Below are 13,856 nucleotides of genomic sequence, written 5' to 3'. Positions count from 1 at the left end.
GTGCCATGTGTCAGGTGATATGGGTAAAAACTGACACGTCAACAATAGATTTTATATTTAATAGAACGTGTACATCGCTTGAGTTAGGAATCTTTATCTGAAAAAAACCTAAAATTATTTAATCATGAATGGGATAAAATTAAAAGATATGTTCTGGAATTGATCCGAACAATAGATTCAAGGGCTTTTTTTATATTTCCAAACTTCATTTTTGATTAAATATAAATTTGGTCTATATACCACATAACTTTTATCAATTTGTTACATAAAAAAAATAAATTTTACAATTAAATACTCTATCATTTCATTAAGCATTTTTATATTTTAGCTTAATATCGTTAGTTAATTAGTTGACGTGCCATTATACACAATAAAATCTTACTGCTTGGCAAAAATGCCACTTCAACATGAAAAGAATAATTATTTAAACAAAATTCAAAAAACAAAAATAATAAAAAAATTAAAAGTAAAAAAAAAAATGAAAAAGGCTTAAATTTTTTTAAAAAATATATATACAAAAAATTTTTAAAATATGGAAAATTGTTTACAAATTCAAAATATTGATAACTTCTTTAAAAAATTAAAATAAATTTTTTATGAAAATTCAGAAAAATAAAAAATTTTAAAAAATTTTAAAATCCAAAATTTTTTAAAATATCTCAATATTTTAAAAATTTTAGAAAATTTTCAGATTTCTTAAAGTAAGAGTATTGAATTTTTATGAACAAAATCGTAATTTTTAAAATTTTTTATTTTTAATACAAAATTTAGATTTTTATTTTTTAAAATGTTTTCAATAATTTGTATTAGAAAATTTTTACAGAAATTTGAAAATTTTAATTTATTTTTTAAATAATTAACCTTTTAAAATTTTAATATTTTAATATATATTTGTTTTATTTTTAATTTTAAAAATATTTCATCTTCATATTGACGTGATAATCAATAAGGTGATACTTTTGAGACATGGCATAATTTTATTAATTACCTATACCAAATTAGCAAGTTAACTAACAATCAAAGTAGCAAAATGTTTGACATAGTGAAAATTAAGGATTTTATTACGAATTTTAATCTCTATCTATGCAAAACTAAAAATCTATATAGTATATAAGTCAAATTAATATTGAACCCTTCATTTTATTAGGGTTAAATAGTTATTTGCTCCATGTAGTATATTTTTTTTGTCAATTTGATATTTAAAAAAATAAAATTATTTATTTAGTACTTCAAGTTTCATTTTATCTTTTAATTTGATACTTTGAACTAAAACCGTTAGTTAATTTACAGATGTGACATGAACAAACAATAAAATGCCGATACAAGTGAAAAAGTTTAGTTAACTCTATATTATCAATTATCACGTTAATATTAAAAAAAAAAATTTCAAAAAAATCTGAAATAATTCTAAAAAGTTTTTAATTTTTAAAAAATTATAAACACTAAAAAACTTGAAATATTTTTAAAAATTCAAAAAATCTTAAAAATTTAAAAAAATCCAAAAAATTTATAAAACGAAAAAAATTAAAATTTTAATAAAATAAAATTTTTTTAATTCAAAAAACTTAAAAAATTTAAAAATAAAAATTTTTTTAAATATTTGAAAAATCTAAAAATTAAAAAAAAAATCTATAAAATTTTTAGAAAACTGTGAAAATTAAAAAAAAAAATGAAACATTCTAAAAAATTGTAAAAAATTAGAATATTTTATGAAAAATAAAATAAAAATATTAAGTTTTTTTTTTACTTTTTACTTTTTTATTTTTTTAAAAAAAATTTCATAAATTTTTTAGACTTTTTATAAAATTTTTCTACTATTCAAACGTGGTAGCTGTGAAATATCATCTACTATCTCTCTCTAGATTTTCATGGTTCATTGTAGTAAACCTTTAACCCAATTATATAATAGCTTCTTTAACAACTGTTGGCAAGTGCCAATTGAAATAGTTTTTTGAGTTTGGATTCTTATTTTTTGTGGCCCGAAGGCTGTCACATTCTTTACTTTCTGTTCACTTGTTTCAAAGACCACATTATTGACATTGCTCTCCTTATTGTACATCTTGTAACTGCAGTGGTATCAGATAGACTTATTATAAAATTTTATGCTTTCCTCAACAGCAATAAGTCTGAGGTCCATTCAATTTATCACTTCTGTGATGTTGGTGGATTTTATGCTTTAATGACCAAGGAAAAGGCAAATAAATTTGCTAGATGGTGCCTTCACTTTGATGCTTCCCTATTCTCCATTTTCCACTGGGAGAAAGAACCTAGGCAGTCAAGGTTGTTCATTTTTGTTTATTTCTTTGTTTGCTTTTATTTTAGAATCGGAGGAAGTTGGATTTGTTAGACCATCTGATCCTAAAAGGAAAAGGCGAGGGCAAACTAAGTCTGGAAGGAAAATTTACACTTTACCTAAAATTAAGAAACAAAAACTCAGCACTGGTATGCCTTACTTGGTCTACAAGTGTGCTTGGGTTGCTTTTCTTCTTTTCTATTTGTTCAGAACTTCATATCTATATTTATGCAAGTTGCAGACAGCATACTCCCGGAATAGAGAATAGAGGAAAAACAAAGAGAAATGGAGATATGATGAAGGTATTCTTGCTGTAACCTTGACTTCTCCTAGGAGTAGTATTGAATTGTTTCGTTACTCGCATGTCATTTTTGCATTCCTTGCTAATTTTGGTAGTTTCTGAACTTTAATATGATAGAACTTTGAAATTGATAAGGGAATTATAGTCTTTTTGGCTTTTGAGTATACTATAATAGACATTGTCAAGAGGCAGGTTTTAAAAGAAAATTGAACTATTGATCTCCATTGAACAGTAATATCGCTCATTACAGTTGAGGTGCAGACAATCTTAGGATTGGAGGATTTCTATATTGTTTAAGTTTATCTTTTTACTTTTATTTGTGGTAGTCATATTGCTGTTGAAGTACATGTTATCTAAGATTTATTAGCCTTAGTTCCTCATTGCTCATTTACAAGATTATACTAATTTGGGTTTGAGTATAAGGTTTTGTTGTCTCCATTCCACTCAGTTAACCATGATTTATTAGTTATTTGGTGACTCTGAATCCATTGTTTAGCAGTCTTGGATTACTGTGAAATCGTGGTCATTAGTATTGAGCTACAAACGATACCAACCTTTTACAGTTTCATTGTAAGATGAGACTACTACATGTTTCCAAGGCACTTGTAAGATAAATCTCATAGACTTGTTTGGGTAATTGAGCTTAACAAGACTTATATTCTAAACTCTCAGGCTATTACTCACTATTAACAGATTTGGAGCTGAAGGCTAAAATAGAAGAGTCAGGTATCATTTTCTTCACTCTCCAGTTAGAAAATTTCTTCATCCTTTTATTGTTTCCTATCTCTGTCGCTTATGGTTTTTCCTTTTTTTTTTGGGTGGTTTTTCTACCTTTAAAACACTTTGGAACTAAGCATGTTGTTTTTTATTTATGGATGCTTTTCCGGTTATGTTGTTCTACACGGTCGCAGAGGATCGTAGCTTGTGAGGATTTTACCATAATGTATTTCTCTTTACATATTTCTAAAAGGGATTTGTTGACATGCAGTGATACGAAGTAAGCTTGGTTAATGATAAAATACGTGATGATCAGGAAGCTTTGCTTTCTAGCCAAGCTTAATTGGTAAGCAGAAGTCTTTCTTTTATTTGCTTATGTGTAACTGATACATTGAATTTGATTATATGTAACTCCGTGTTAAGGTTTAATTGTTCTCTGTTTTTCAGGGCTGGAAGAAGTTGAATTTATGGAGCCACATCGTAGACGTATTGTTTTCTTAGCTTTTGATTAGTACGTGGTAGCAACGTGTGGTGCAAAGCAATGACATTGACCAACAACTTTTTAACTATTCAAGGTGTTTTAATCTGTTTGAAAGATTCTCTTGGCGTTAAGACTTGAAACAACAATTTAACAAGGGAATGTCTTGTGAACAACCAAGAATATTTGTATTGAAGGCTTATTTTGGAGACTTAAATTTAAAGAAACGAAGTAACCAAACAATTTGTGTACATGATATTGTGCACAATGACTGAATGAATTAGGATGTACTAACTTGGGTTTATATAGTTTTGCATTTCACACAAGTAATTACCAGGTAACTCCTAAGAATCCTGTTATTTGCATGCCACACGTGAAACTTATTTCGGATCACGTTTTCCTTCCATTTTAGTTACAACGTAATGAAGTCGTTGGATTTGATTTAATTTTTGGTCCACCCTGTGCAGCTGATATAATGAAGCATTTTCCACGTGCCCATCCATTAGAAGAGTTTGAAAAAAAAAAAAAAAACTTGGTCGAGAACTGGTATTTTTTCAACCCATTTAATGGACAAAAATAAGCCACCTGTCTTTGTTTCTGTTCACTTGCCTAAGTTACGACATGCTATTTACAGTCAAGCATTTATTTGATCTGCTCATGACAAGGTTGGGCAAGAATGTGAAATCCAAGTGCTCAATTAAACTACACGTTTCCAATTATGTGGTTGTGATATATATATATATAAGAAAAATATCAACAAATTAAATACAAATTTTTTATTTTGGGGATTTTAGATATAACAAACGAAGATGTAAGTGATTTACTAATACCTATGTTGATATGCGCTTTAGTAAAAGCAACGAAAATTATTCGTTTTAAGTAATATACACATGAATTTTTTAAAACAAAATTATTTAAATTTTTTTTAAACAAAAATTTTCAACCTTACATTTGGTTGAGAGTGTATTTATTACCATGAAATAAAATAGTGAAAACTTTTATTCTTTTAAATATTTTTTTTTATTTTTTGTCCCATTGAATAAAAAAGGTTTGAAAATAAATAAAAAAAAAACGTTGGTATAAACTTGAAAAATTTTTTTTAAGAAAAATTTTAAGATAAATAAATTATTTAGTTTCTCAAATCAAAATAAGATATAAATTTAGAATTAAAACTCTATTATTATCCTACTTATTGCATACATTATTCTTATGTTTGGAAATATATATATATATATACATATATATAATATTTAAATTTAACAAAATTGTATATTATATTATGTTTATGTTAGATATATCAAATAAAAAATATATATTTTAATTTTTAATCAAAATTATATAAATTTTTATTAAAATTTTAAATTATATTATTTTCATATTTTTTACATCATTTTTATATTATGTTTTTTTTTTTAAATTATCACGTGTAAGAATACTTATTAATAAAGGTAACGACTAACAGGACATAAAGGAGAGAAACTTTCCTTCTAATTTCCATCAATAAAACATTATATTAATGAGAGAAACAGATATTTCAAAAAAGTAAAAGAAAAAAAAAAAAGAAGGGGCTTCCAATGCTAGATTGTAAATTGGTACTAAAAGGACAGATGGTCCGGCCCATAGCAAACGAGAAACCTCATACAATGAACAAATTTAAAACAAAACTAATCAATAAAAAGATCGTTGAAGTAACCCAACTTATTACTTGTGTTCTAAGTCGAGTAGAATTTACCTATTCAATCACACAAACCCTAGGTTTCTCAAAGGCAATAATTAAAAGAAAAACCAACAAAATCAAAGCAAATTATAAGAAAAAGAACTTCCCAATTCCCAAAAAAAAAAAAAAAAAAAAAAAGAAAATCCCCAAAATTACCTAATGTAAAATAAAAATAAAAAATAGTAAAACACAACTCCTGCCAAATTCCCCAGATATTGTACTTCCTCTGCTTTTGTTTCCATTTCCCCCCACCTTTCCTCCTCCATTCCTCTCTCTCTGCTTCCCCTTTTTCATCCATCCAAAGTAAAAACTCCCCCGATTAAAAAAAAAAATTCCCTCTTTTTCTTAATTATTTTTTTTTTATTTTGATAATAATAATAGTATAATAATAATAATAATTAATAATAATAATAATTCCTCTTTCTGTCTTCTCCAATTGCAAATCTCCTACACTTAATCCCACCGTAACTCCCCTAAGACCCTTCCCCGATCCCTCCCTTTTCCACCATGTCCCTCGATTCTTCCCCTTCCCTTCCGATCCCTTCCGACCCACCTCAAAACGATACCCTTCCAGCGCAAAACGACATCCTCACTACCCAAACCTTGGAAACCACTGATGCAAACACAACGCCAACGCCGACCTCACACTTAAGGAGGAATCGTCCCTCGCGGGCTTGTACAATCCGAGCCGCCCAACGCCTCCTCGCGCAGCAACAGCAAGCCGCGATCGAACGGCGGCAGAAACCGGCGAAGAAGGAGCAGCAACACCAGCAGCAGCAGAAACAACACAAAGACCAGAATGATGGTTCTTCGTCGCCGCGGCAGCAATGCAGCGGTAGTACCAAGATCGTTACTCCGTTAGTGGGGCCGCCGGAGCAGTCGCAGTTGCCTAGGTGGAGCATTCGGTCTATGTGGGAGTTGGCTTCAGTACTTAATTTCTTGCATGTAAGTTAAATTCCTTGTGTTATTTTACTTTTATTTATTCATTATGAAGTTTTGGTTTTTGTTAGGAACTTATGGGTTTTGACTGTAATAGGTTTTCAGGCCGCTTTTAAATATAGCTGTGGAGTTCTCGGCGGAGGAGTTTGAGACAGCGTTGATTACGCCTAATGATACTTTGGGAGATATTCATATTCCTCTGTTAAAGGTTGGTTCTTTTCTCTTCAACTCTTTAAAAGTTTGATTTTGTTTATGGGTTCTTCAAAACATGCCCTTCTTTTGTTTGTCTTTTTTTCATGGTTGTTGGCATTACTTTAGTCCTTATTGAGGCAATACGTTCTTTTTAGAGTTTGTCTTTTCTTTTAGCAATACGTTTATTAATTGAATGATATAGAAGAGTATAGATTTTTACTTAGTACTTTGAACGTAGTAGAGCAATAGTTGGATGGTTATAGAATCTATCTGTTGAATCATGGCTTTCTTCAGTTAGGAATTTGATTTCTTCTTGAAGCTATTGGTATGATTGGGCTCTTTGAGAGCCGTGGCTATTGATGAATCTCAAGAAATAGTTGTATAAGACAAATCAACTGTCTTCTTGGACGGTGGCTTGAGGATGATTTTCATCTTCTTAGGTCTCTGATCCTTATATTGGCTGAATGAAGTTAAAACAAACATGCAAAATAGTTAATGATATAAGTTCTCTCCTTTGGAATATTTATAATTCAGGATACTGACATAAGAAAAACTTGATTTTTCATTTGAAAGGTTGAATCTTGAATGTGTTATCAGTTGAAACCCTTGAACTTGAGATATAGTATCTTTACTGGAGTTTTGAGATAAAGAATTGAAATGTTTATTTTCTTGAGTACATATTGAGAGAACTACCTAATGCACTAAGCTTTGTTCTTTCTTGGTAGAATTTTTGGGTAACCTTTTCAGTGATCTAGAAGCAGACAAGCAATTTTTTTTTTGTATCATATGCTTTTGACAACTTTTTGTTTTTTATGGTTAGACCAGAAATGATTCATGTTCCAACTTTTCTTGTACTATTAAACTCTGATATGGTGCTGAGCATACGTTTATAGCTATGGAGAGCCTTTCAGGAATTGCTTGCATAGTCTTTCTGCGCATAATTAGTAATGATTAAATTTATTAACTCGTCTTATTTACTTTTGACCTTTTGGTACCATTTCTAGTCCAATCAGCTGCTTTCTGGGGTTTTCTGGCAGATGCCTGATTGTGGTATTTGCTTAGAGTAGTTTATATCTTGATCTCCCAAGACATTGAGTATGAAGAATGATTTATTTAGCTAATTAATTTGGATTAATTCTTTTGAAATGATAGAGCTGCATTAAGTTCAGTGAAGCATCAAGAAAGAAAATGCTGTCATATAACTAATGGTTCTGTTCAAGGTTGTGTCATTTTGTAGGATTTATGGCTAGATGACATATTGGATGTTTGTAAATGAGATATCATATTTTTATGGAAGCAAACATGGTGATATGTATCATGGCATCGAAGAATGATACCGGGAGTTAATACCTTGGTAAGGAGCTTCCTTGAGTTATATATTCTAATCAAAGGTTTGCCATAGGTGTGATGGAGTACTAATTCACTGAAGAGTTTGCTCAATAGGTTTGCAGATGGCTTCATGCATGAAAAGTAAAAACCTTAAGTGACCCTAAGTAGTTATTATGTAGGTACTATTATCGGTAACTGAATTCAAATTGCCAATAATATAATTCTAAATCCTAAACCTGGTTCATCTTTGGACGGAAATTGTTTATAAGTTGTAGTAAGCTTGTGTAAATTATTGGAACCTCATCATATGTAGTTCAATAGCTTGGTTTTAATGTGCATCATATCTGTTGTTCCTGGCTGCTGGCTGCCTTGGTTTGGTTGCCTGTAGACCTTGTGTCTTCCATCTGTGTAGAAGACAGTGTTTTTGTGGCAAAATGTGCATCAGAAATTTGTATATAGTTTGTGCAGTTCAAGCATTAAAAGTAGATAATTTGCTTACAAAATGACAATGAACCCTAAAGAACTATGGCTGTTTGCACTTGTTTGTGATTGGAGGAAGGTCTTCTAGGTTGGTTTTAATGCTGAATGTCCACATACTTTTTGGCTAAGAAGTATTTGAAATTATAAAATAGGACGTACTTAATAAAAGGTGGGTGAGAGGATTTCTGTTGAATTTGTTAATTTCAATGGCTTGCTTGAAGTTTTTGAACCTATTTAGGGCCAACAAAGAAGGATATCAAGCCAAATAAATTCCGTTTACCCAAAGTTTTTCCATTACAGTATAGATCCTCATTATCCTATTCAGTAATGACTTTTACAATGATTATCTAGAGATTAATTTTCCATCTGACTTTTGAAATTTTCAACTTTCTACTCTGTAGAACAAACTTTTTCATTGCTCATATGAGGTGTTTTATCTTCTCTTCTGGAAAAGTCACTTAAAATAAAACAATATTGAATCATTTGAATGCCATATGAAGCAGTACAATCTCTAATCTATTTAGAAAAATGAAGCTTTTTTAATTTGAATATCATATCATATCTGCTTGTATTTTTTAGTTCTGTGTCAATGGTTTTTAATGTACGGTTTAAATGAATTAGTCAGGTAGAAAACTACTTTGCTATTTACTTGCTATCTATTTTTATAGATTCTGAATAGTGTAAAGTTTGTTGGTCAATGGCATATGTATAGTTAAAGAATTTTGTTTTCTTCTCTTGAAACTATTCTCCTGATGCTGCTTGAAAATCTATTACATTGAAAGTACTGTCACTTGTTTCTGCAACCGTGATGGCTTATCAGTATAATTTTATCATTGCAGGCAATCCCTCCAATTACTCGGGTTGCCCTTACACGTGATTCCTGGATTACTGTTCTTTGCAGAAAATTAAGAGACTGGTGGCATTGGGTAACTTGACCTCTGTAGTCCTTTTATTTATGTTTAATAATATTGTGGCATAACATAGCTTACATTTATATTTAAACAATATTCATATTAATTCTGCATGTTTGCAGGTTGCAGATGGGGATCTTCCCATTGTTGCTTCACACGGGTGAGTTGCCATGCATCTTTGGAATAGTAACATATAATGCTTTTAGTGTTTCTAATAAATACTAATTTGTTAGGGTGGAGGTTGAAGTATATAAGTCACTTGATCCTGGAGTTCGTGTTGTGATCTTGAAAGCACTATGTGACATTCGTGTTGAGGTATAATAATCATCAATAATTTGTCATTTAAATTTCCATTTGTAAATGCTTGATGTTTCTCTTATCTTGATTTTGACTTTGATTTCCTGTCGATATCATATTGTAATTTTTGAGGACAGCATCAAGTCTATTAATGTAATATTGGTGGAACTAAAATTAAGTTTACAATTATTTCAAATAAGTCCTGAAAGGTGGAATTTTGTAGCTTAGTATTGAATGCTTGGATGGTTAGACACCAGTTGACCTTACCTGGGACCTGCATTACAGTTGCATTTTGTTGACCAATGATGCACTAACAGTTTTTGCTGTACATTTTCACTCTGATTGTCATGTATATGAAGGCTTCCTTCTCTTTTAATACCTCCATACATTGAAACAATTTTGCTATCAACCTAAGCAAGTAAATAGCACCTCCTGACAATGATTTTAAGATCTAAATGTGTGCTTAATTATCTTCTATGTTATTGTAATATGCTGATTATAGATGTTATGCAGTTTTTCTTCTTCTGAATGGTTGACTACTAGGAGAGTTTTTCTTTTTTTTTTTTTCTCTTTTTCCAATTATATGCAATCATAGATCATATTTTCGAACTAATGTAATATCTTTGGGGCTTGCTAAGAGATGTGATATCTGTTATCCCATGTGTGTGCTTCTTTATGTTTCTTTCGATTGGAGAGGAGTTGATCCCAAGTGATCTTTTGCAGCAAGAAGACATACGGAACTACATTGACAACTCAGTTAAACATGGTGTTCAACTTTCAGCCTTTCGTAAAGAACGTATTGGAGGTGATTCTCAGGGAATTAATTTCTGGTAATGTCTATAGGCTTATCAAAAAGCTTCAATTAGGCTTCTACATGTTTCCCTATTGTTGCTTGCTTGGTTTTGAATGTTGCACTTGTCAGAGAATTTTTATAATAGTTTCATTGTGAAGATATCTCTGCTGGGCATTGTTGTGTAATCTATTTGTTGTTTGCACAGGTATGAAGATGATCCAATCATTGGTCATCGCTTATACAGGGAAAGAAGGAAAGTTGAGTTGAAGAAAGCAAAGATGAAAGGTTCACATGTCCCTAATAGTGCAACATATTTGTGGGAAACAGTTGCAACTAACTTGGAAGAATTTCAAGATGTTTCTGTGAGTTGCTATAGTGACCCATCGTTGTGTGTTTTCTGTCTGGATAATCTTCTGCTTCTGTTCTCATTAAGATTTCGTCTTAACAACCTCTTAGTAAATCTTTTTCCAATTTTTGAAATTTAGACATAATTATGAATAAACACAGAAATCTAAAAGGATGAATATGAATTTATATATTAAGACAAGTTTATAATAACTGAGAATTAAATGTCTGATGTTTCAACGGGGATCTAAAACTCTGCCTGTCTGCCTTTATATTTATATATTATACATATTATATATACCTGAGAGTTATGGTGCTTTAGATGAACTGCATAATAAACCCATAATATGTTTGTAATTCTTTTTATGCACTTGTGAGTTTATTATGCAGATTATATAATGCACCATAATGTTGAAAATTGGAGAGCCTGCTTGTGAGCAGTCATATGTTGAATTTGTTTGGTTCATTAAAACTGGTTGAGGCAATTAATCTCATATTCTGAAAAGCTTGCACTGCCCATTACTTTCTCAAGATTATAATGTTAAATTGTTGTTATTAGCAAAACTTTAGTGGCGTTTTGGAATTAATCATATCTGTTATGATGTGGTCATGCATGTAAATTTATTGTCATATGGAACTTTGGATGAGGATTCACCTACTGGTGATGAACAGACTGATTTGTGCATAGGACTTGAAAGTCGGTTGCTATTTGCTAGAAATGCAAAGTTTTATAGCTTTTGTTTGATCCTATTTTTCATATTATCTTGTCAATCTGCTTCTGCAGGAGAAACTTTTTGCCAGTAAAAATAGAACGGAAGCTTCACTAGGGAAGAAGTTAAAGAATGACATGCTTCCTGAGATTGAAAAGGAACACAAGGTACTAAAAGTTGCTTGTCATTAAGCAGCACCCCAGAACTGTTACCCTTCTTTTGGGTTATAAACTGTTTCTTATCAAATTCTTTCCTTTGCTCAGAGGAAGGAGAGGTTACTCAAAAAACAACATAGACAAGCTCTTCTTCTTGATAACTTCTTGGCTGTTGATGGGCTTGGTCCAGGACGCTCCCTTCGTGACAGAAAACCTGTCACTTACACATTTGGTAAGGAAGTTTAAAGTCCAACATGCCCTTTTTTTACTGGATTTTTGCTGTGTTAATTACAAGAGATCCAAGTTTTCCAGTGGTTTTTAGTTCCTAGCCATAAAAACTGGCAGAACTAATATTAACGCTATGATATGAAGTAAATTTAAACTGACTTATGTGGGGATCATTAACGTTGAGATTCTGTTTAAATGCTTTTATCAGAGCTGATATAGTTTCTTATGGTTTTGCAGATGATTATGATCGGTCAATAAATGAGGCTATTAAGATTACCAAGTATGTAATTTATAACCTAGGCATTTTCCAGATCCCATTGATATATATATATATATATATATATATATTAATTTCCTTACGATCATCTGTACTTGTTTTTTCTGTCCTTGATATGGTTTCTCACTGTTTGACCATGTGTCAGGCGGAAACCACCATCCCCAGAACCTCTCAATAGAAGAGATGTTCCCAAACCTGAACCTTCTGCAAACGGTAAATTGAGTGGTCCTTCACATGAATCTGAACAGGAAAATTACAATCTACTATCCCCCAAGTCACCTGAATATGATGATTTTGATGATAATAAATCTGAGGAATTGGACCGTAGGTATGATAAAATTTCATTGCTGTAGAACTCCTATTGTTGCCGGCAAAACTTTGATCTAATTTTTATTTGATTCCTTATAGCAATCGCCGGAGGCAGAGACCTCAACGATATTCAGCAAAGGAGTTTATTGAAGCTGTTTCAGATAATGAGGCTGACTTTGACAGTGATGATGATATAGTTGGAGAAGCGATATATGATGAGGAATACCTGAGAAAACGAAAACAGAGAAGGCAATCCAGCAGCTCTGAAGGAGATGAGGAATACTGTTGGGACGAAGAAAATGCTGAAGATGAAGAGGAGGAAGAAGAAGAGGATTCATTAAGTATCAGTGAGGACAGTGATGAGGCTCCAAAATTCAAGAAATTGCCACGCCGCACTAAGAGGGAAACTAAATTAAGATCAGTTGATGAGCTTCAGTCAGGTCTAAGACGTAGTAAAAGAGCCACCAGAAATCGTATTAATTATAGACAGTACGAGCTGACGGAATCTGAAACAGAATCAAAACCTGAAAAGTCCAATCCATCAGATGAACAGTCAGATGCAAGTGAGAATGAGGAGTATTCAGAAGGAAGTCAAGATTCCAATGGCAGTGACGATGACCAGGAAATGGAAGTTGATCCACCTGTGGATGGTAACTCCAAGACAGTAGAGAAAGAACAAAGCCAACCACCTGAGGAATCAAACGGCCTTGGGCAAGATGAAGCAGACGGTGTACGAAAAAGACGCTTCCTTGACCTAAATGAGCTTGCTCCTGGTTCTGGTTTTGATGATGGTCCAAATACAATAATGAAAGATGATGATAGAAATGATTTCTAGAGCTTCTGTTTGCTGGAGAGCATAGGTTGTATTCTCCTGGTGAAGCAAAGTGTATGTATTCTCCTGGTGAAGCAAAGTGTATGATAGTAAAATTTATAAATTTTGCGATAAGCCTATAGAGGAAGTTATGGTCGGCATTCCTCCGTGGCATTATTCTACCTTGATGCAATTCAATCAGGGTTTGCCTTGCAGCAGGGAAGCAACATGATGAGAGTTCTGTAGATTAGATAGTCATTTTTTAGCTTGTCCACGTTGAAAGAAACCTGCAGCAGGCAGGTCGATGGGGATATGGGAATTCATTTGGAGTTCTTTAGCTTAACCAATTGATGTACAATAACATTTTAACTAATATTGTAACTGAGAAAAATTGGCTTTAGATGTCAAGCCCTGTAGTTTTTATCTTTTTATCACCCTCGTGCTTCTGGGTTGGTTGGGTACCACCGAAGGTATGTTTGGTTTATTCAGAGTTGCCTTATTACATTGCTCTGAATTCTGATATATATATATATATATATATATATATATATATCTTTTTGTTTTTCCGCATTAG

The 13,856-nt window shown here is 31.7% G+C and overlaps 1 protein-coding gene and 1 long non-coding RNA gene across 3 annotated transcripts; both read left to right on the top strand.

Moving 5' to 3' along the window:
• The first annotated feature begins 1,930 nt into the window (after positions 1-1,930).
• Positions 1,931-4,115, top strand: LOC111289260 (uncharacterized). Of its 2 annotated transcripts, none has more exons than XR_016328982.1 (5): positions 1,931-2,280; positions 2,535-2,595; positions 3,267-3,320; positions 3,583-3,657; positions 3,759-4,115. It is a non-coding gene; the product is annotated as an uncharacterized LOC111289260 (long non-coding RNA). The 2 variants fall into 2 exon arrangements; XR_016328981.1 differs by having other exon boundaries at positions 1,933-2,442.
• Positions 4,116-5,482: 1,367 nt separating this feature from the next.
• LOC111283353 (DDT domain-containing protein DDR4-like) lies at positions 5,483-13,784 on the top strand. Its single transcript, XM_022871833.2, has 12 exons — positions 5,483-6,451; positions 6,543-6,653; positions 9,286-9,372; positions 9,480-9,517; positions 9,591-9,672; positions 10,378-10,484; positions 10,653-10,809; positions 11,577-11,669; positions 11,766-11,889; positions 12,123-12,165; positions 12,308-12,490; positions 12,571-13,784. Exons 1-12 carry the CDS (start codon positions 6,014-6,016, stop codon positions 13,304-13,306), a joined length of 2,199 nt encoding a protein of 732 aa, XP_022727568.2. The 5' UTR covers positions 5,483-6,013; the 3' UTR covers positions 13,307-13,784.
• Positions 13,785-13,856: the final 72 nt, after the last annotated feature.

This window comes from Durio zibethinus, chromosome 17 (assembly GCF_047325235.1).
Source record: "Durio zibethinus cultivar Kanyao isolate XHJ-2024 chromosome 17, ASM4732523v1, whole genome shotgun sequence".
Lineage (NCBI taxonomy): Eukaryota > Viridiplantae > Streptophyta > Magnoliopsida > Malvales > Malvaceae > Durio > Durio zibethinus.
The sequence above is the reverse complement of the archived record's forward strand: the minus strand, read 5'-3'. Positions and strand labels throughout refer to the sequence as shown.